Here is a 22,658-nt window from a genome sequence, read left to right on the forward strand (position 1 = left end):
TCGAACATTAGCTGTTATATTTAAACTTACTAGAAAGCTTCACTCCCTAAAACACTTCAGGTTACTTTACCTGAGTTTAGTCCGGTCTCGTATCCTTTATGGCTGCTCAGTGTGGAGCAGCTGCAGTGCCTATTTACTAGATAGGTTGGAAGATGTGCAACGGAAATTCGTAGCCTATTGCGGTACATTTTACCTGAGGGACCATGTCTATAACTACGATTTATTATTAGATACTTTGGGATTAAGAACACTAGAATATCATTGGAAATTAGCAGATGTACAATTTATAGCTAAACTTGTACAAGGTTATTTTTCGTCACCGAAACTTCTATCTCAACTGGCTTTTTTAGTACCTTCCAGTCTACGCAGATCTTTCACTTTTTACCCCTCACCCCTAAGTCTAAATCCAATTTATAGGATGCAGAAAACATGCAATATCTTTAAGGATAGGTTTGATGTTTACACCACTAAAATAAAAGAAATAAAACCACTATTCATTAAAAAATCCTCTTCAATTGAGGTTATTTAGCTTTAATTCCAATTCATTAATTTTAACTTTCTCTAATTAATTCATTGCATTGTATGGTCAAGGTTAATCTCACTCCCATGTATATATGTAAAAAAATGTATTTTCTGTAGATATTGTATTGCTCTTTTATGCCTGTCTATATTCTCGTGAACTACATGTATAGTTTTTATATAGACATTAAAAATCTATTTCATTTCATTTCATTATATATTTTCACCGAGTAGAGATCAAATATTGTCATGCTATAATTTTAAGGACCTCCGCTCACGAATAATTGGCAATATGCTCGCTTGCCAAAACATTCCAATTAATTTTTAAGTTGTCCTAAATAGTCTCCTATAGGTAATAATGGGTCTCAGCATAAGTTTATAAGGTATGTTCCATAAGTATGTCACTACCCATACTTCGTAATGTTAGAGGCTTAATGAGAGCTAGTTCAAGAACGACGTGAGAATTGACTACACTCGGTTTTGCAGTCCATCCTCCTCTTTAGTCTGTACTAAGCCTTTGACAAGGCCTCACTACGCGTCGCTTAACAAGAATCTATGACGTTTCACCTACTTCACTTCATGACCAGCTCTCATTAACGAGTGACACACTTATGGAAAATATCTTATAAACTTATGGTCTCAGTAAGGCGATAAATACAGTAAGGGACCGTCCATAAACTACGTCACGCAAAAAATGGCATTTTCTAACGCCCCCGTCCCCCCAGATCACGCTTTGTCACGTTTTCTAAGACCCCTCCCCTGAAAACCACGTCACATTTCTTTAACCCCCCCCCCCAACCGACTATGATTTGTCTTAATTTACCAATTTAATTTGATAAATTTAAAAAGAGATTCTTTCTTCTTTTCCACACAGAAATTTTTTTCTCGACTTGAAAGTCAAAGTTCATTTCCGTTTTAAGCTTTTACAAATATCGTTTGCCTCTGATTGAGCTTCAGAACTTTATTGTTTGGATGTGCTTTTTTATAACCTTCCAAAATATTTCCATAAAGCTTAGTTAAAGGGGCACACTTAACAGTCCTTATGCGTACGTGTAGCTAGTTCTGCTATGAACAGGTCTTTTTATTTTGAATGCGCTTTTTAAATTGGCTACACGTACGAGTAAGTATGTGAAATGCTTACAGTTTCTACTATTTAAGCGATGATGGAATAAAAATTTTGTTAAATTATTGTAGAGGTCGATCTCACGGTGGACTTTGAAACGTTGTGTTTTTTCTTTTATAACAAAAGGGTCAATCGACCTCTTACTGACTTCGTAATAAAATTAATTTTAAATGTGACGTCACGCATCGAAGGACCCCTCCCTCCCCCCTCGTCACGGACCGTCACAAACTTACAAACCCCTTCCCCCCTATAAGAGTGTGACGTAGTTTATGGACGGTCCCTAATGAGTCAGTGTCGCAATAGTAGCAGGCTTGACCCACTTGTTCTAAAGATTCAAATAAATGTAGCCTCGCCATTGCGGTAGTGTACGAGGCGAATACTACATTCGTGTGTTTGTGTTCAATTTCGTTTCCTTCGGTTGGTATATATTTAACTAGAATCGTCTTTTCGTTTATAGTCATAATACTTCTAACTTCGATTTCAGGATATAATAATAATAAATAATTTTTCAAAACTTCCCTTTTGGTTAAAACAGTTCTTTGCGCGAATTTTCCCCATAAAGAATTAATTATAAAATTTTCCAATGATCTTAACCCCTCATTTTTCTTAATATTATCTAGGTGCAAATCGATACCTTCAATAACCCAAGTACCGTTTAATGGTCTTTCGTGAGGCTCGTGATTACATTCCTCTTGATTTTTAGTTCTGCAACAAGTGTAACACAATGTAAAAACTAATTTCTTGTTAATTTTAGCCGGAAGAACTGGATGGTATAGGCTAGACGGGGGCAAAACTTCGCATTTTAGTAACCCTTCAAATTCAAAAATGTCGGGTATATTCTCGAGTAATATTTTGGGGTGACCTAACACGTTCTTTTTACATTTATTTACATAGGGATATAAAGATGTGAAATCTAAATAATGAACCTGTTCGGTACCCCTTGTTTCGTGGAATGTTTTCAGGGATATAAAGATGTGAAATCTAAATAATGAATCTGTTCGGTACCCCTTGTTTCGTGGAATGTTTTCAAAGTATTTACTCGACCTCCGAAAAAACTATCTTTAGGATTCAAGGGTTCTTTAATTTTAGTTAATAAGTTCTCGTTCGAGAGAAACTCGTCAATATCGGGATTATTTTTCTTTTTTATATTCCACTCGCATTCCCAAATCGTGGACAGTTTAATTTCCAGCTTGTTAATTATTTTCATCGTTCGAATCCATCTAGTATTTAAAGTTTGGCCCGGATCACCCGGTATAAGTTTATGTCTATTTAAAGGGAAGCAAACTTTACACCCGTGGAACCAACATGAGAAAAATTCAAACACTTCATTCTCGTACATCCCGACTACTTTCATATTAAGGACTGTCGCTTCTTTCCCCTATACGCCGATTGAATAGGAATGTTTCTTTTATGGCTTAACCATACTAACCATTCAATCGCCACGCGAGATTGATTTTCTTTAAGGCGGTATAAATTCTTGGGTATTATACCTATGGTATATTTTTATAAAAAGGTTTTGCGATAGACGTGACTACAAACCCCTGGCATTGTCACCGCCCCGCATCGAAAAGGATCTACGCCGACTCTATCTATTAAAAGTTTACGTAATATCACGCAACCTTTTCTTAAGATAGTCACGTCATTCGAGCAATATTTATTAAGATCTTTTAAAAAATTAAAACCATTTTCAGATTGGGTTTCTTCGTTATACCATTTAAGAAACGATTCGTAATTTTTCGAGGTAAAATTTTCGCATCCGTAGGCTTCTTTAGGGGGTAATCCTTTCTCTATGACGTAACTAGTCTGTTCTTGATTGTTAATGTCGAAATTATGATCGACTGCGTTAAATAGAAAGTGGGGGAAATACCCCTTAGATTCGTCATCCTCCCTAAAACCGAAAGTGGCGGGAAATTTAGCCAGAGCTACTGGGACGAATTTGTACGAGTCCAAGAAAATTAAATTGTAAAGTTTGATCTGATATACCTCGGTTCCGTTCAAGATTAATTCCGGCTGCCAATTTTCGTCGCAACCCATTATTTCTCTTAATAAAAATTGCTGGTCGTATTTACTACCGTTATGGCTAATTATAACGACGTTTTTAACGTCGGCCATGGTTCTTAGGTACTCGATAAAACCGTGTATAGGATTCGATCCCGCGAATTTTCTTTCTCTGTTTCTACGCTGTGTTCGTATAAAGATCTAAATGGTTGCGGTATAAAACTATGTAAAGTCTCTAGTTCTTCTAATGTTTCGCAAGATTTCGGCGAAAATTTAACGGCGCTCATAAATCGAATTATTTCTACGAACGCTTCTAGAACTCCGAAACTCGCGTTTTTAAGAAATGTTGGTATTTCTAATGGAAAACTCTTTAAAGGATCGACGTGTAAAAAATGGCATAGGAAAAAATAAAATCTATATATTTTTTCGATTGGCCAAGGCCTACAACAGGCTAATTCCTCCAATTCCCAAATCAAACCTTCCGCGTCCATAATTTCGGAAGGTTTAGGTCGATAGGTGCGTGTTTCTCAAGACGTATTCTGGAAAACTATTACCTACAACTAGAGCACAACTCCGTATTTATACTCTCTTATAACTTTCCTCTCCCTTACACCCTCTACGGTTACTTCTTACTTTAGTTTTGACATGTTTAAGCTGGCAAAATTAATTACCTAATAGTACCTTTCTTTGAATCATGTCAACAATAAATAGCAAATACGTTATTATTTCGTATAAAAGGAACAGTTGCCTTTAAGCGATAAATTACTATCCCCTAAAAATACGCCTCTTTCAAATTTGTCATTATGTAAACAGTGAAGAAACTTAAAGAGGACCGGTAATTATTAGTTGTCAACAAGATGAAATGAAAAGGTTTTTACTAACGTTTAAAAGGTCATAATTCACTTAATCTTCACGATCCCCTCAACAATAAAATAGTAAATAAGTTCTTATACCGAGAAAAAAAAAGACTTCAAATACCTTCAATATAATAATCGGGTTTTCCTATTATTCATACCTATTATGAAAAATACTCCTCTACGTGTCAAGAAAAGGAAATAAAAGGGTCCTTAATTATTGGTTGTCAACAAAGTGAAATGAAAAGGACCAACTTTTAAAAGGTCATAATTCACTTAAGTTCTAAAAGAAAATAAGAAAGATACGAATAATAGAAAGTCTTTGTGAGATAATTTACGAATTTCTTTCCAATTACGGCCAGGTGTTATATTGTTACTACCCCGCTATTTTCAAATAAATCGGACCATTTGTTACTGATAATTAATAGTTGTCATTCGCCAGTCAAGTAGGTAAAAAGTGGGGCATCCAGCTCACCCGGGAGTCGGGAGTCCAGGTTATTTCTATGGGGAGTCGGGAGTTAATGTTATTTCTATGGGGAGTCACGACTCCCAGGTGAGCTGGATGCCCCACTTTGGTATACTATCTCCAAGGAGTTAACGTTATTTCTATGGGGAGTCTTCTTCTATGGGGAGTCAAGAGTTATAATGTTATTTCTATGGAGAGTCACGACTCCTACGAGTTGGATGCCCCACTTAGGTATACTATCCCTAAGGATAGGGAGGGGGTCAGACAGGGGGACAGACAGGTGGTAATATACTTCCGCGTTCTACTAGAGAATGAGTGTCCATAGGTGTATACTTTGCGTACGATCGAACAACATCTGTTTTAATAGGGGGGGATGATCCCAAATCATTGAGGAGGAATGTCGTTTGTTTCACCTAATAATAAGGGGGGAGGGTGTATGAAATGTTTTCATTTAATTCGAGGTAAATAATCCCATCACCGTTAGTATATAAAAGAGTGAAAACGTGACTAGTTTTGCATTTAACAGTCGGATAAGTTGTTGAAAAGATGTCAGAATCCGGGGAAAACACTTCTGAAATGGAGAGGTAAGTTTGTTAGCGTGCTGAAATTATTCGCGATTTTTTAAGTTATTATTACATTGAAAGAAACACCTTTTTAGTAATGACGTATCAGCTAACACATCTCCAATGGCAAACGGGTTTGATTTAATATATAAGGAACCTCTTGTTGACCCCTACAAAAAGGTGGATGGTACTACGACGAAATTTATAACTATCAACCGTCGACGTTGCACGAATGAATTATTTCTGAACATAAGAGTTTTTAGATATTCACTCCCCTTAAAAAAATATTTACCAACTATGGAGGGGGTTGTGTTAACTAAATTTCATGTCAATGGTCTAGTTAAATTGACGAGTAGTTTGTCCATTGAAACTTTCGGGTTTCGTCAAAGTATAACCCCAAAGGAGAGAATGTTTTCTTTGTCGGAAAATTTTCTATCAAACGATGCGTGGGCGACTGTACTCGATGAATTGGAGGAAGATCAGGTGCTATTACTACGTCGTAAGAAGGACTCATCAAGTGTTTCCGGGATAACTTTAACTCTGAAAGAGTGGGAAGCCCTTTCTCAGTCCATCGACACCATAGAATTTCTCTACAACCATGGCAGTCTCATGAAGAATTTTGAGATTAAGGAAACTCTAACATATTATTTAAAGGCCGCTATCAATAAAATCGCGTCGAACGAGTGTAATGGTTGTCAACTGCAGATGGGGAATCAACTTGGACACCCCTGTATCACCAATGATTGGGCTACTAAGGTCCGACTTTACTTCGAACCAGCCAAAGAGTCCTTAGAGTTAGAGGGAATATACGGCGTTATATATTTTTATCAGCATGCCCTGAATAGAACAGCCGAAGCTGCACGTTCATTCGTAGATGTTTCGACTATTGTAAAAACTTTTCTTTCATCTGGTAAACTTAAAGCTGATATCCTAAATCAGGAATCAACTGAGTGGGGTATTTCCCCTAGAATTATCGACTCCTACGTAAATCATATAAAGTCCTGATTGTAAATTTGTAAACCTTAATGCGAGTGAAAGTAAATAAAATGATTTAAATATCTTTATTTGTCTGATTTAGTTCATATATCAGTTAGCGGTTGGTTAAATAAGACGTTAACAATATGAGGGATTCGTTTTATTTGTTCGCTATATCTACAGCGAGTCTAGATGTATTTAAAGATAATACCCAGAGTCGTTTCAAAATGTTACTCCCGAAGGAAATAATTCTAAATGGGGAATATGAGGTGGGGTTAAAAGAGCTTATATTACCCACTGAATATGATAATATACCAATCACGGCAACGTCGTTCAATCTTTATAAACACCCTGTTAATCGTAGGAAAATAAGGACTTTCGAGTTACCTTATTCCGAGTGGGGTGATAGCGTACTTGATGGTTTAGATATTTATTATTTAATCGCAAATAGTTTGGTTTTCCATTTGGGGGTTGACGGGGGTTAACATAATTGACCATGGTGATGAAAAAAAGAGGAAACTGGAGATTGAGTTAAAGCCGAATATAGAACTTCAATTAGACAAACAACTAGCCGACTTCATAGGTTTCAGAGAGGAGTTGCTAACAGGAAATTCCAAATCAAAGCACTTACAGTTCATGTTTTTAAAGCCATCCGGCGAAAAATATGACTTTATGAAAGCCTCAAACGTTATTCACGTTAATAGTATAAAGAAGGAGGAGGCAACAGTAATCAACCTTAATATTGATAAGGGATACTATATAACTATTGAAGATCTGTTCAATAATATTAAGAGTAAATTACCGGACAATATCAAAAATCAGATACACTTCGAGAAAAAATTAGACGGACGAACACTGATGAGAGTTAATTCAAATTATTCTATTGAATTTCCCGCGGATTCCCCCGAACTAGGAAATATTTTAGGATTTACAGGGAACCAAATCGGTGTAAGATTAACCGGCTCTGTTAAATCTAGAGGTATCCCCGACATCGCGAAAGGTGTTCAAAATTTATTCGTCTATTCATCATTAGTTGAGGAAACACCTGTCGGTGATACATATGCCCCAATATTAAAAATCATCCCATTTAATAATGTGGGGAAACATCGTGAAATCATGTCTTTGGAATATAATGAACCGGATTATTTTAAACTCAAGTCGAATATAATTGAAACGGTTGAAGTCAATATAAGAACTAGCGATGGGAGTTTCCTGGCATTTCACCGCGGACAGACCATAGCAAAAGTGCACATACGGAGACGGAACAAGAATGGAAAATAACCCATATGTTATATATTTCTCCCAAGTCGGGGGTGATCTACCTTATTTCTCCTCCCCACCTACACATACCGGTGCCGGGTTTGGTTCCATTTTCAAAAATATATTTTCTTATCTGAAACCAATATTTGCACCCGCCGGACGTTTACTTAAAAACGAGGCTCTGAAAGCTTCAGCAAACGTATTATCGGATTTGGCTGAAGGTGCTAATTTTAAGGAGAGCGCTAAAACTCGTCTCAAGAATGCAGGAACCAATATAATCAGTGGACTCCAATCAGGGAAAGGATGACATTTAAAGAGACGACGAAAGACTAAGGAGTCCAGTTCTAACGTGTAACACAAGCGGGTCAGACGGAAAAAAGATTACTTAGATTAAGCAATGGCACTTTTGATGTCTAATTTAGATTTTTTCAACGAACCGATTACCAATCACTGCATTGAACAATCGGAGACTGTTTTATTCAAACCGTTAGGTAATTTATCGACAACAGGTGCACCCATCGAGTATTTAGTTCATGGCACCCCGGATTATTATTTAGCTTTAGCTCAATCTTTAATAGAAATTGTTGTTAAAGTTACCGAGGAAAATGGTGATAATTTGCCAGCTGGGCAGCAAGTAGCCCCCGTAAATAATTTCATAAACGCGATTTTATCACAATTAAACGTTTATTTGAATGACACCTGTATATCTAACGGTCTCCCAACATACGCTTACAAAGGCGCGGTAAGCGATCTTCTTAATTTCGGTAGTGAAGCGAAGAAAACATACCTCGCTACACGTTTACTAACTGAAGGAAATGATGGTATTAACGTCAATACGGCATTTTCAAAACCGGAAAGCGGACTCAAAAAACGTCAGGAAGAGATAGCAGAATCAAAATCCGTACAATTAATTTCCAATATTCATCATGAAATCTTTAACTCTGATAAATTTCTATTGAACGGGGTATCATTGAGATTGAAATTCAGTAGAAGTAATCCCGCATTCGCACTCTTAACTCCAACCAATAATACAAAGAGTTACAAAATAAATATCATAGACAGCACACTGTATATCAGAAGGGTTAAAATTAATCCGGATATAGTACTCGGCCATTTAATGGCCTTAGAAAAAACAACAGCTAAATACCTGTTGAATCGAATAGAATGTAAACTGTTTACAATTCCCACCGGTTCCATGGAGACCCTACGTGACAATTTATATATGGGGAAACTCCCCCAAAGACTGACCATAGGAATTGTGCGCTCATCAGCTTTCAATGGTCACTACCATCAAAACCCTCTCGCATTTGAACATTTAGGTTTAAATTACTTAGAGGTGACTATCGGTAATCAGAGATTCCCTAACGAGGGTTTCAGACCATCATTCGCGCAAAATATGTGTAAGAGGGAGTACTTGAGCTTGACTGAGGGATTGAATAATTATAAGAAGGACAGTGGCAATAATATAACATTCGATGACTATATAAACGGGAACACCCGTTACGTTATCGACTTAACTCCAGATCAATTATCGGGCGAAAGTCATAGAGAACCAGTTCGAACTGGGAATTTACGTTTGCATATGAAATTTAACTCTCCAGTAGCTCATAACCTATCCGTCATTCTCTTCGCCGAATTTGAATCACTCCTACAAATATCTCGGGATCGTGGTGTTATTTACGAACAGGGATGAATTCAAATGAAATAAGAAATATTTTAAAATGTACTGTCGGTAAACGCGCGATCGGTGTTTTTCCCTCTAATCATATACCCAAGTGTAACCTTAAAGAATACGGGTTGTGTCTTAACAACGAGGATTGCGCGAAACCCGGTAGTCACTGGTTAGGACTATACGTAAAAAATGGGAAAACAACTTTCTTCGACAGTTTCGGATTATCACCTGAAGTGTATGAACTAAGCTTTAAAAGAAAACTAACCAAACATTTCGAATACCAGAAATATCACCTGCAAAATGTATCTACTAAAGTCTGCGGTTTACACGTAATATATTTCCTGTTACTAATGTCTAAAGGGTGGTCTTTAAAAAAATTATTAATACCTATTGTAATAATACTATGTTAAATGATATTATGATAACTTTGCATATTTATCGGGAATTAAATAGGAAAAGAAAATGTATGCTTCGCCTCTAGTAAATAAATATTCTTAAACAAATGCTGATTTTTTATCCCATCGGGAAAATATTTATTTTCTTAATTTGTTTTTATTTTTTATTTTATTTAATTTTTCTTTAAAAAAAACTTGAAATACCGTCACCGTCCACCAATCCATCCTCTAGAGACGGTCTAGAGTCCTCCGTTGGTTGTTGGAATCTTGGCCTTTTTTGAGCCCTAGACCGTCTTAGGGGTGGCGGCTGAGTTGGTGGTGGTGGTGCCATTGGTGGTACGGCGACTGCGAATTCCTGAGGTTGGGGAGGTGCTACCGGAACTACGGACAGGGATGATGTGGCTACATCCATCGATCCTCCGAAAAGGTTTAGGAACATCTCCCCGCGCGCTCGGTTCTCAGTGGAGATTCTCGGGTCCCTTAACTGCACCTAACACACGCACACACACACACACACATATTTATTAAATTTTCATTCTCTTTATTTATAAATAAAAGTTTCTTATATTACTCACCTCCATCACCCCGCCGCAATTGCAGAATTTTCCCTCAGTTTTCTTACATTCGGGAAGTATGGGAGATGCACCTCCACAACACCCCTTTCCTCCATGCATACCATTTCATTGAAAAACATGTTGTGCATGACTTGTATGGTGTTAACCATTTCCTGGTAGGTGAAATTTAACTCGGGACGCTTAGCCCCGAACCACGAGTAGATTAAAATGGCTTTAGTCTCCGTACTAGTCATTTTGCGCTTATGATTTTATTACCCAAAGTTCCGTATTTATATACAAAATATCCACGGCTTGTATAATATGATATATTATTTATCCCCACATGTGTTTCACGAACATTGAGGCTCTAAGTAACTATTAAGGATTGGATTAAATAAAAATTATACTAAGGATGTTATGTTTTGATGGGTGTATTCGAAGTTCCCGAACTTTCGATGTCTTTATTGTATTATTTATGTCATATTTATATCAAAATTAACAGGTGCTAATTGAAAGAATGAACGTTGAATTTCTGTTTTGTTCTTTTTCTTAATTCCCATCTTCTATAGTAACACGTTATCACCAGCTATAGGATGGAACCAAACATGTTTTGCTAGTAAACCGCCTCCCCTTGAATTGTATTTCACTGCTTCATTTAATTCTGTTCCCTCTACAGTAACCTAATATAATTTGCCAGGTGCTATATGAAAGAATCAAATATGTTTCCGCGTCTAAACATCAATCCTCCAAATTTTGTCGCGTTGTTTCCCTTAACATAGTTATATGAAGTAAACAAATATGTTTTGCGTGTAAACATGGACCCCTTCAAATCCCGTTTTACTTAATTTTCATCTTGTATAGTATCCTAATTCTTCTATACTCACACAACCTAATTTTGTCAGGTGTTACACGAACGAGCCATTTTTGTGGATCTGTTTTATTATTATTATTATTATTTTTTTTCCCGATCGTTTATTTTCAGGGTAATAATTACGTCAGACGTTTAATGAAAGGGGGGAGTTTGGGTGTATACGGGGTGGAGATATAATCCAATACTTTGTCTATTGCACATGTGAATCAAGTATTTTGATGTAGTTGACGTTGATTGATTAATCAGTTTTTCCTATATAATCGAATTCATCTCCCCTTAATTATTTATATCCTGCAAACCATCCGGGAATCCCACAGCATCCAACCTAAGGTATGTCTCACATTTTTATTAGTCCCTCTGTTTCCACAATCTCCCTAACCGGGAAAATAGAAATGAACCACGTGATATTATAATGGATGGATATAGGTAAGCCTGTATTCAAAACACTGGAGGAAAAAAAAATGGAGAAATTCGCCTGCACCATTTGCGGGAAACCTTTCACCAAAAACTGTAACCGTCTACGGCATGAGCGAGAAACTCATCAAAAGACGTCTTTAGTTTGCCAAATTTGCGGGGAAACTTTTAAACGGCACTATCTTTTTACAAGGCACATGAAAAAACACCCCGAAGTCTCAAATTTATCTACCCCTGCAACACCCTCGGTACCATTTACATCGAGAACTTCACAGTCGGTAACAGCGGATGCACCTGTAACAGAAACGTCTTCCCACCCCTCTTCCCCTATTCCTAGTACCTCCCAACAAAACTCGAATACACAGCTGAACACCGACCCTCGAATAGAAACAATGAACGTTTTAGGGGGTGCTGCTTTCTTGGCGCGTTTTGACGGTAATGACGCGCTCGACTTTACATCTCTGATAAACGAGTACAGAGGGGAAATAATTAACTATCTAAAAAAACATTTAAAGGAGAAAAAGGGAATTAAGTGGTATATAGTTGCTAAAGTCAAATTTTATAGACAATTAGCGAACTCGACTGATGAAGTAGAGTGTGAACCATATTTCCGCAGTTTAACCCAAACTACTATGATGATGGATGCAATCCACGGTCAATTAACGAGATGTATAGTAAAAATTTTAAACTCAATGGAAGCGTTTGAACATCAGGGGTCAGGGTGGAAAATCAAAAACTTAATTTATATTCAATTAAACATTTGTTCGTATAAACCTCTTACAGGTGGAACGTACATTAAATTACCAAAAAAACTTTCTGCTAAAAAGTGTTTAATAAACATTTAAAACAAAGACGATAAGTGCTTTCTTTGGAGTATCTTAGCTAAACTCCATCCCGTGTCAGGAGCTAACAAAGAACGGGTTTCTAAATATAAACGGTACGAACACTCGCTCAATACTTCAAATATAACCTTCCCCTTTGAATTAAACTCCGTGAGACTTAGAGAGTTTGAGGAATTAAATAATCTTTCTATAAATGTCTTTGGTTATGAGGAAAATATATTCCCACTATACATCTCTGACAATAAATGCGAAAAAGGACGACAAATTGACCTACTGCTATTCGGTGAAGGAAATAAGAAACATTACTGTGTAATTGACGATCTTGACCGTCTTTTATCCGGTTTCGCGAGACACAAGGGACCTTCATTTTATTGTAGATATTGTCTACACCGATTTAACGGTATCAATGCGAAAGTAAGGTGCGATGAACATGTGAAGGAGTGTTCGGTTTATTCACCACAAAAGATCCAAATGCCTGAAGACAATATATTACAATTCGATAAATACGAGCTTCAAGAAAAAGTAAACTCCGTCGATTACTTTAAAGGACTGCATCTTCACCCACAATATTTTTAGGTTCCATGGTCGATATACGCCGATTTTGAATCGGTACTGGCGAAAGCGGATTTATGTGAAAAATCTCTTTCTGCTACAGTAAAACTTTCGGAGCATATTTGTTCGGGGTTTTCTTACATCGTTGTCCAGTCTAATGGTAGATATTTTTAATTCAGGTAACTCCGACGTGTTTTATTTATAGATTAAGGTTCGATATAGGTGTTCCGGCTAAACCCGTTACATATAGAGGGGAAGACGCCGTGGAAAAATTCATCGATTCCTTGCTAGTGGAGGATGAGATTATACAGGAGAAACTCCGTAATCCTGTACCTATAACTTTATCCCCTCAACAGGAACTCGCGTTCCAACTTTCTACAACTTGTTACATATGTGGTGAACTTTATGTTGATGATTTAAACAACCAACCTGTTCGCGATCACTCGCACATAACTGGTGAATATAGGGGTAGTGCACATTCATCGTGTAATTTAAAGCTTCGTCTGCCTAACTACATCCCCGTTTTACTTCATAATATGTCGCGGTAATTAATACTCACACTTAAAATTATTATAAGCGTCTAATACATAATTCGTAGGTATGATGGTCATCTTTTAATGCAAAAAATAGGGATGTATAAGAACCAACGTATACAATGTATCCCATCGAATTCCGAGACCTATATCTCCTTTTCTTTAGGGAATTTAAGGTTTTTAGATACGTATAGATTCATGCCGAGTAGTTTACAAACGTTAGTAGAAAATTTAGCGGAAGGTGGTTTAGCCTCCTTCAAAATTTTAAATTCAGTTTATGAAAAGGAGAAGGCTGAGTTACTACTACGTAAACAGGTTTACTGTTACGATTACATAAGTGATGTTGAAAAATTCAACGAAACCAGATTACCCTCAAAGGATAAGTTTTTTAACAGACTGACAGGAGAAAATATTAGTGATGAGGATTATAATCATGCACTTAAAGTGTGGAGTGTGTTTCAACTGAAAACCTTAGGTATAGATAGCTCTCTTCAGTTAAAAAATTGAAGTAATTTCAAGTAATTTTGAAATTTCCTAGGTGATTATCATGATCTTTACGTGCAAGCTGATACACTCCAATTGGCGGATGTATTTGAAAATTTTAGGTCGATGATTAGCGATAACTACGGAATTGATTGTAATAGGTATATTACCACTCATATTTTTGGTTTAACGTACTATAACCCCCCCAACCTTTCACCCCTCTACAGAACATATACCGGACCGGGGTTGTCATGGATGGCTGCTCTCAAAATGAGGAAGGTGAAACTGGAATTATTTAAAGATCCAAACATGCATCTGTTTATTGAATCTGGCGTAAGAGGGGGAGTATCTGTGATTTCCCATAAATTTTGGAGGCAAATAACCCTTACATTGCTGAATCTTACGACCCTTCTAAACCAACCAACTATTTGTGTTATCTTGGTACGATAATAAGGGTGGACTATTAATGAAAAACAGATTTGCTGTAAAATATTTTATTTCTTTGAAGATTGTAATAACCTGTACGGCGATGCTATGTCAAAACCACTGCCTATAGATTCGTTTTCTTGGGTGGAAAATGATGAGCTAAAATCGCTTATGGATGAAATTAGAAATATACCCGATGATTCAGAGACGGGATACATATTACAAGTTGATCTCGAATACCCTCCCGAATTGCATGATCTTCACAATGATTATCCCCTCGCACCCGAGAAAAAAATTACTAGCTACGATGAACTCTCACCATTATCGAAAGATATTCTAGAAGCTACAGGGAGTGAAGGGGAGTTAAAATTCCCCAAGCTGGTACCTAACTTGTATGATAAAAAATATTACGTAGTTCATTACAGTAACTTAAAATACTACTTAGAACTCGGGATGAAACTTAGGGTAATTCATAAAGCTCTTAAATTTAGACAAGGGAAATGGTTGAAGCAATATATTGACTTTAACACCTTAAAAAGGAAGAGTGCGAATAACGCTTTTGAGAAAGATCTATATTAATTATTGAATAATTCAGTTTTCGGGAAAACAATGGAAAATCTAAGATGTAGGGTAAATTTCGAACTAGTCCATACACCCGCAAGAATGGTGAAACTAACAGCCTCTCCAGCTTTTGAGAGAATTACTGTTTTTAATGAAAACCTTGTCGGTGTTCATATGATTAAGAAGAAGCTAGTTTTAAATCGCCCCATTTATACCGGTTTCTGTGTTCTAGAATTATCAAAACTCACTATGTACAAATTCCACTATGATTTTATCAAAGCGAAGTACAACAATAGAGCTTTGCTAAATTTCACGGATACAGATTCCTTATTGTATTCTATTCAAACTGAGGATGTATATCGGGATTTTAAGGAACATATGGATAAATTGGACACCTCCGATTATCCAAAAAACCACTTCTTATTCAGTGAGTCTAACAAGAAGAGGTTGGGTGTGTTTAAAGATGAATTAAATTCCATCCCAATAATTTCCTTCTGCGGTCTTAAACCAAAAATGTATAGCATTAAATCCCTCGCGGGTGAAAAGAAAACAGCTAAAGGCATATGTAAAAGAATGATTCAAAGGCATGTACGTCATGAGGATTACAAAAAGTGTTTGTTTTTAAGAAAAAACACTACGACGGACATTATTCGCATAACGAGCCAAAAACATAAACTTTTTACAATCCATCAAAAAAAAACAATGCTTAAATTCATTTGATTCAAAACGATATGTTTTAATGGACGGAATTACGACGTTGGCATTTGGCCATTATAAAATTAGGGATGAATTCGCTGATTATTAATTCGGAGGTGGTTCATTCGCTATTCCCCCCCCTTTAGTCCCATTATCTCTGTAAACTAAATCCCCCCCTCTTTAGAAATAACACTAATTTCAAATTTGACCAGGTTATTGTAGTTTCTGATGGTGGTGGTGGTGTTGGAATTTTTATTAATCTAGTTTAAGAGCCATGGAAAATGATAATGACACTCTTGAAACCCTGAAAAAACATGGATTCGCGCCTGTTCCTCGAACAGGTAGTCTCCTCTGCCCTCACTGCGAGGGGGAACTTAAACATATGCCTGGTGACGGCCAGTTAGATTATTTCTGTACCACTCGGAACTGCGTGAAATTTCGACGATGCGTTTTAAGCCAGACGAAAAAGGTGGTTTGGATGGCCACGCGAGCTACATCCCGTCGACTGTTGGATGTGAGAAACTTTTGCGAACACTGTGGAGGGTTCAAATATACAATTAGGGGCGAGTGTCCTTGTCATGAATGGCGAAATTCTGATTGTGATGATTCGCTGGAAAATGTAAAAAATGGTTAAAGGAAAATATATGAAATTATGGATCATTAATAAAATATGGTTTATTTCTTGTTTTGAGAAAAAAATCACTTGTCATATTTTAATGTAGTTGTATATAACGTTATGGTAATTAGTTCTAGGAATCTTGTATATAATGTGATAGTAATTAGTTGTGGGACGCATTTCAAGGGAGGAGGATGAAGCGAACGTTAGTCATTCCTCTTTAAGTCGTGGAAAGGTTAGAAGCAGCTAGAAAAACTAGAAAACGTAGAGGGGTGAAGGGTATTTCTTTGGATTCTTATAAGTCCTTATTAAGAACATTAAGTTCAAAAACACCTCGTATTTTACATAAAACTAGAAGAAATCATAAATGAAGAATTTTCCTGAACTCGAGAAACTCTACCATGATATAGCAAACGCCGGAAGCTACGCTGGTGTAAACCAACTATATAGATCCGCTAAGGATAATGGGATAAAAGTAACTCTAAAAAACGTGAAGGATTATTTGAAGCACAATGATGTGTATACCCTTCATAAACCAGTTGTTCACAAATTTAAGCGAAATAGTACTTTAGTGTTTGGAATAGATGAAATTTGGCAATTAGACTTAATGGATCTAAGAAACCTATCACGTGAAAACAGGGCTAACAATTACATCTTAGTATGTGTTGACACTTTCAGTAAATACGCATTTTTAAAGGCGTTGAAAAATAAGAAAGGCGTGACGCTTGTTAAGGCATTTAAGTGCATACTTTCCAATTCTAACAATAGAGTCCCACGTCTCATTCACGTAGACAGGGGGAGTGAATTCTACAACCAAACTTTTAAGAAATTCATCCATTCTCGAAAAATGAAATGGTACTCTACAAGTACAGACACAAAGGCATCAATTTTTGAGAGATTAATAAGAACGTTAAAGGCACGTATGTATAGATATTTTACGAAATCGGGTTCTAGGAAATACATTCATATCTTAGATAAACTTACTTCCGCCTATAATAACTCGCATCACAGAGCAATTAAGATGAAGCCAATAATGGTATCCTCTAAAAATTCGAAAGAGGTGTGGTTAAACTTGTACGGCGATCATGACTTTTCCCCACCCACCGATTATCAGTTTGATGTTGGTGACATTGTACGGATTAGCAAGACTAGAGGGGTGTTTGATAAGCGCTATCTACCATTTTGGTCAGAAGAACTTTTTAGAATAATTGAACGTATCCCTAGGACCCCGCCTGTATACCGGTTAAAAGATTTAAACGAGGATAAAATTGAGGGAATTTTTTATGAAAATGAAATTCAGAAAGTTGGGAAAGATCTTAAGAACTGCACGTTTAAAATCAAGAAGGTTTAAATGAAAAGAAAAACAAAGAATGGTGTTCAATTATACGTTAAATGGTTGGGTTACCCCGAATCTTTCAATTCTTGGATTTTTAGTAACGAGGTTACAAAAGCATAGGTACCTCTCAAATCCATGTCATTCGTCTATGGGTCATGAAATGGATACGTGGTATTTGAAATTTATCCACCCCTCAGCTTGGTTAGTTACAGGGAGTTCGCAAAGTGGGAAGTCGGAATTCGTTTTCAAAATCTTAAGAAACCTTGAGAACAGCATCACGCCTAAAATACAACGAGTTTGCTATTGTTACGGGGCCTATCAGAGTAAATTCGAGGAATTGAGGAAAGTGGAACCCCTTGTAGAATTTCACAATGGACTCCCTCAAAATCTAGATGACTTTTTCGATCCGTCTATTAACAATTTAATAATAATAGATGATTTAATTAACGAGTCCAAAGATAATGTTAACATCGGAAATTTATTTATTAGAGGTTGTCATCATAATAGTTTATCAGTCATATTGCTTTCTCAAAATTTATTCAAAAATGGGAAAATCATGCGTGATGTTTCTTTGAACTCCCATTACATAATTTTAATGCGGAATCCTAGGGATCAGGGGCAAACAAAATATTTAGCGAATCAAATGTATAGTCACAACCCCAAACATTTAACCAGTGCATTTCACCACGCTACTTCGAAACCTTACTCCTATCTTATCATAGATACCCGTCAAGAAACACCCGATCTGCTTAGGCTGAGAACTAATTTTCTAGAGAAAGAGTCGATGATATTTTACATAAATGACGGTGGTTTTTCTAAATGATCAGCAGTATGAGACGGTACAGCACCTTAGACGGTCACCCTTTGAGGGATATTTCTCATCCTCTTTCTAACCCTCAAATAAAATCCGTGTGTGAAATCTGCTTAAATATAACGAAAGGGAACGTTGTTCTACCAGTGAAAGTAAAAAATAGATTTAAGCGGTAGAAAAACCTAATTAGAAAATTATCAAAGCGGAGAGTTTCACTAAAGGACAAACGGAAAGAACTTTCTAAATCACAAAACGGGGTTTTCTCCCATTACTGAGCTCCTTGTTACCCTCCATTGTAAACGGGATATCAGCCCTACTCGGTGTAAAATGACATCCTCACGACCTATGGTTTTAGTACCATATGGACAATTGGAGTCAAACAAGAGTGTGTTGGATAATCGAATGACAGCGTTAGATCGTGACATGTATGATATATTGAGGGAGACAGGAATGTCCTCCCAGGAAAAGGCTAAACGATACATGATCCTGCTAGAAAATTTCCTACATAATAAAAGCAAAATGCAACCAGATGTAGTTCATGTCGATAACCTTCCATCCCAGATTCCGACCGCTACAACACAATCACCACATCCACCAAATCTAAACATAATACCCAATGTTAAGCCACAGACGGCAACCCCACCTAATAACAACGCTGTAACAAGAACTCCAACATCTGAAACAGCTTTAAAAAAGAAAAAGGGGAAAAAATCACTCAACGTGTCTCGAAAGCCTAAAATTAAAGCAGGAAAAACGAATGAAACCAGTAAATCACCATTAAAATTATTCGATGATGCACTAAATAATTCCGAATTATCACCAAGTTACATCCTCACAAGGAACAGAACGAAATTCAAGAATTCAAAATGTAGTGTGATCAAAAAACCTATTGTAATCAACTGGAAAACATTATAATAAAACTTTGAAATTCCTAGAAATTCTTCCTTCCAAATTAAAATACCCCTCAATAATGTTATCAATCATCAGACTCTTATTAGAACAACTGTTATCACTCTTACAGGGGGAAATATATTTCCAGACAACATTCCTCCTCAATGTCCCCCCCTCATCCTATTAAAACAGATGTTTTTCGATCGTACGCAAAGTATACACCTATGGACACTCATTCTCTAGTAGAACGCGGAAGTATATTACCACCTGTCTGTCCCCCTGTCTGACCCCCTCCCTATCCTTAGGGATAGTATACCTAAGTGGGGCATCCAACTCGTAGGAGTCGTGACTCCCCATAGAAATAACATTATAACTCTTGACTCCCCATAGAAGAAGACTCCCCATAGAAATAACATTAACTCCTTAGAGATAGTATACCAAAGTGGGGCATCCAGCTCACCTGGGAGTCGTGACTCCCCATAGAAATAACATTAACTCCCGACTCCCCATAGAAATAACCTGGACTCCCGACTCCCGGGTGAGCTGGATGCCCCACTTTTTACCTACTAATATTCTTCATAACATACGGCCTTCAGCTGAAAATGTTCTTCAGCATCATTTTGAGCCTTTGGCAAAAAAAATCTTCAATCTTGTAAAAAATAGGCCAAATGCCAAAGAAATACTTTCACTGCTACGTCAAAAGGAAGAAGTGACCTCAGTGGACGCATTTAAAAGTGAGCAAGGAAAAATTATTAAAAGTGTAAATCAATATTTTAAATCTGAAATCAATTCTAGTAATGGAATTGAGAGCTAGCATTCTATTACTTCCTTGCGCGTTTGGAGAAAAAGTGAAATATCTTTACACGACTGGAGTAAAGAGTTTTATATATTTAAAACCCCTCATATAAACTTCACGCCTACGAAATATTTATTTTTATTTTTATTTTTCAGGATCCAGAAAAGGTCACCCCAACGCTTTGTTTTCAGAATGAAGACCTCTTTACATCATTAGTCGATGTTGAAATAGAAAAAGTGATATTTGAAGTTGTTTGTATAGAGCATGGCGTCGTTTCCCTTTAAGCAGGCTACTACGCCTTTCAACTGAAATACGAAGCAGCTCTAAAAAAGACATTCGAGTATATACAAAAAATCGTTTTTAAAATCGATACAAGGAAAATTTCTACACCAATAATTAACTTTTTTAATCAGATGGCTTTGTGATTAATGTTTGGTTTATTTCAAGTTTAACATTTCACGTAAAAATGCCAAATTTTGTACTTAATATTCATAACGATTAAATTTTTTTCTGTGATCAAATTTGTCGATTCGTTCACATACAGTATTTAGTAGACAAAATTATTAATAATATTGAACAAAATTTCACTCATAATTACACAAATTCCTGTTCTTAATTGGATGAAACTTTGATCAATATTGCACAAATGTATGATCAATATTGCACAAAAATATGATCAATATTGCACAAAGCTGTAATAGCGCGCTTCTCACTGAAACCCGAAAACACACGACTACGTAATTTTAGTGAACTCAATATATTTATTATAACATTAATCTGGTTAATTTATATATACAGTCCGTTAGTAAATAAATAATTAAATAAACAAGTAACAACGTTAATCGATCTAACAAATATTATTAAATGCTTCTGAGCCCGGTACTCCTCCAACTGCCCTGATTTCCGGGCTACCTTTGAATTATATCCCCTCGGGCCTCCGGGGATCAGCCAATCCGAGGGCGAGCAGACGACAGGTCCAGGGTTCAGCTTTCTGGGCCGTCTAGCGGGGAACTCTGGTATCGGTGTAACTTGCTCCATCTGGTGGTGAACCCGGGTAACGGGCTCCCCGTTACATCCTCCCCCTCTGCAAAAAAGAAGCAGCGGCCCCGGGTGAAAGGGGAAACAGCAGTGTAAGGCCGCTGGGAGTATCTGAAAAGAAATATTAGGGAGGGAAGCCCCACCCAAAACCAGGGAACCAAATTCAAAAAACTCGGATGCACCACAACTAAGGATTCAAGGGGAAAACATATTTATTAGGTCCCGATGGGGACAAGGGAACATGCCCACTTTGGGGAAGGAAACCAAAAATAGCCAGTGTGGCATACAAATAATCAAAACAAACAAAGAATATTATGTGTGTTAATGTTGTTTTTTTTTGCTGGTCTTAAGTAATCCAAAATAATGATGGTGGCTGAAACCACGTTTTCGGGAACATTAACTGTCTAAACCTAAAGAGGGAACTACACTGGGTTCCACTCAAACAATAAAAAAGGGAATGTTACAAATATGGTCAATATGACCCAATTATCGGAGAATCCGGGAAAACAACGCTTAATCCGAATACCGGAATAACTTTTGAGAAGTGGACCATAAGGTAGCGGCCACCTCCGCGACCGGTAACGCCTTGGCCTGCGCAATCCGTTTAATTACGGTCAATGCCAGTCCAGGGGACGGCACAGCTGGGGAAGCTCGGGTCAGGGAAAACATCGGCGCCCCTGACTGCGCTAGCAGGCGTTCTACCGGGATACCATGTAGAAATCTCTTCATAAACTGTGGATCCATGGCCGGGGATAGCGCAAGATATAGACGTGGGAACCGGGCAAGGAATTTGTCAGCACGTCACGACCGCCGGAGAAATTCAATAATATGATGACGTGTCCGGGAGGGAGTTCCTCACCTAGCATGCGGTAGCATGTTCTAAAGACGTCTTTGTCCTGTCGCCCTTCTCGGCATTGTACGAAGACTGGGTAGTCATAGGTTGCGGCGAGGCTCAGCTGGCGCCGAAATGCCTGACATTGAATCTCCGGGGGACAAAGTTCGATGACCCGGGATGCATCCAAGCCAATGGCGCCGATCGCGCGGCCCTTGGAAAAGGCCAGGGCATTGATTAAATCTTGTTCGATGCGCTTGTTCTGTAAATACGCCTTAGCGTACAGGGGCGGGATGCCCACCGCACCGAGAACCCCGGAATTTGCTAAGACGGATTGAATGAACTCCACATTGAGTTCATCCGGAATGGCACCGAAGTGAGATATACATCCTTTAAAACCCTCCGGGAAGCGTTACGGGAGGGCACGGACGTGCCGGGAAAAAGTTTTCAGCTCTGTTCCAGTCCGGGAAGCGTAACATGTGAGTGAACAAAAGATGTCCACGTAGCGTGGAGGTGGCACCACTTCATATTCATTGTTCGTCAAATTATCGTCTATAATCGGGAGGACTAGGGCCTGCTCC

General features: G+C 37.5%; 2 protein-coding genes across 2 annotated transcripts; one reads left to right on the forward strand and one right to left on the reverse strand.

The window, feature by feature from the left end:
* Positions 1 to 440: 440 nt before the first annotated feature.
* LOC149668533 (uncharacterized) lies at positions 441 to 3,754 on the reverse strand. Its single transcript, XM_089840805.1, has 4 exons — positions 3,182 to 3,754; positions 2,682 to 3,020; positions 2,026 to 2,568; positions 441 to 467 (listed from the first exon to the last, which is right to left on the reverse strand). The coding sequence occupies exons 1-4, from the start codon at positions 3,752 to 3,754 to the stop codon at positions 441 to 443; spliced, it is 1,482 nt and encodes a 493-aa protein (XP_089696931.1).
* A 4,401-nt stretch (positions 3,755 to 8,155) lies between these two features.
* On the forward strand, positions 8,156 to 9,451 carry LOC149668534 (uncharacterized protein F54H12.2-like). The gene has a single exon (XM_089840806.1). The coding sequence runs from the start codon at positions 8,156 to 8,158 to the stop codon at positions 9,449 to 9,451; it is 1,296 nt and encodes a 431-aa protein (XP_089696932.1).
* Positions 9,452 to 22,658: the final 13,207 nt, after the last annotated feature.

The sequence above is a fragment of the Phalangium opilio genome, unplaced genomic scaffold (assembly GCF_054372755.1).
Source record: "Phalangium opilio isolate 3A_F unplaced genomic scaffold, DU_Popi_V2 ptg000055l_1, whole genome shotgun sequence".
NCBI lineage: Eukaryota > Metazoa > Arthropoda > Arachnida > Opiliones > Phalangiidae > Phalangium > Phalangium opilio.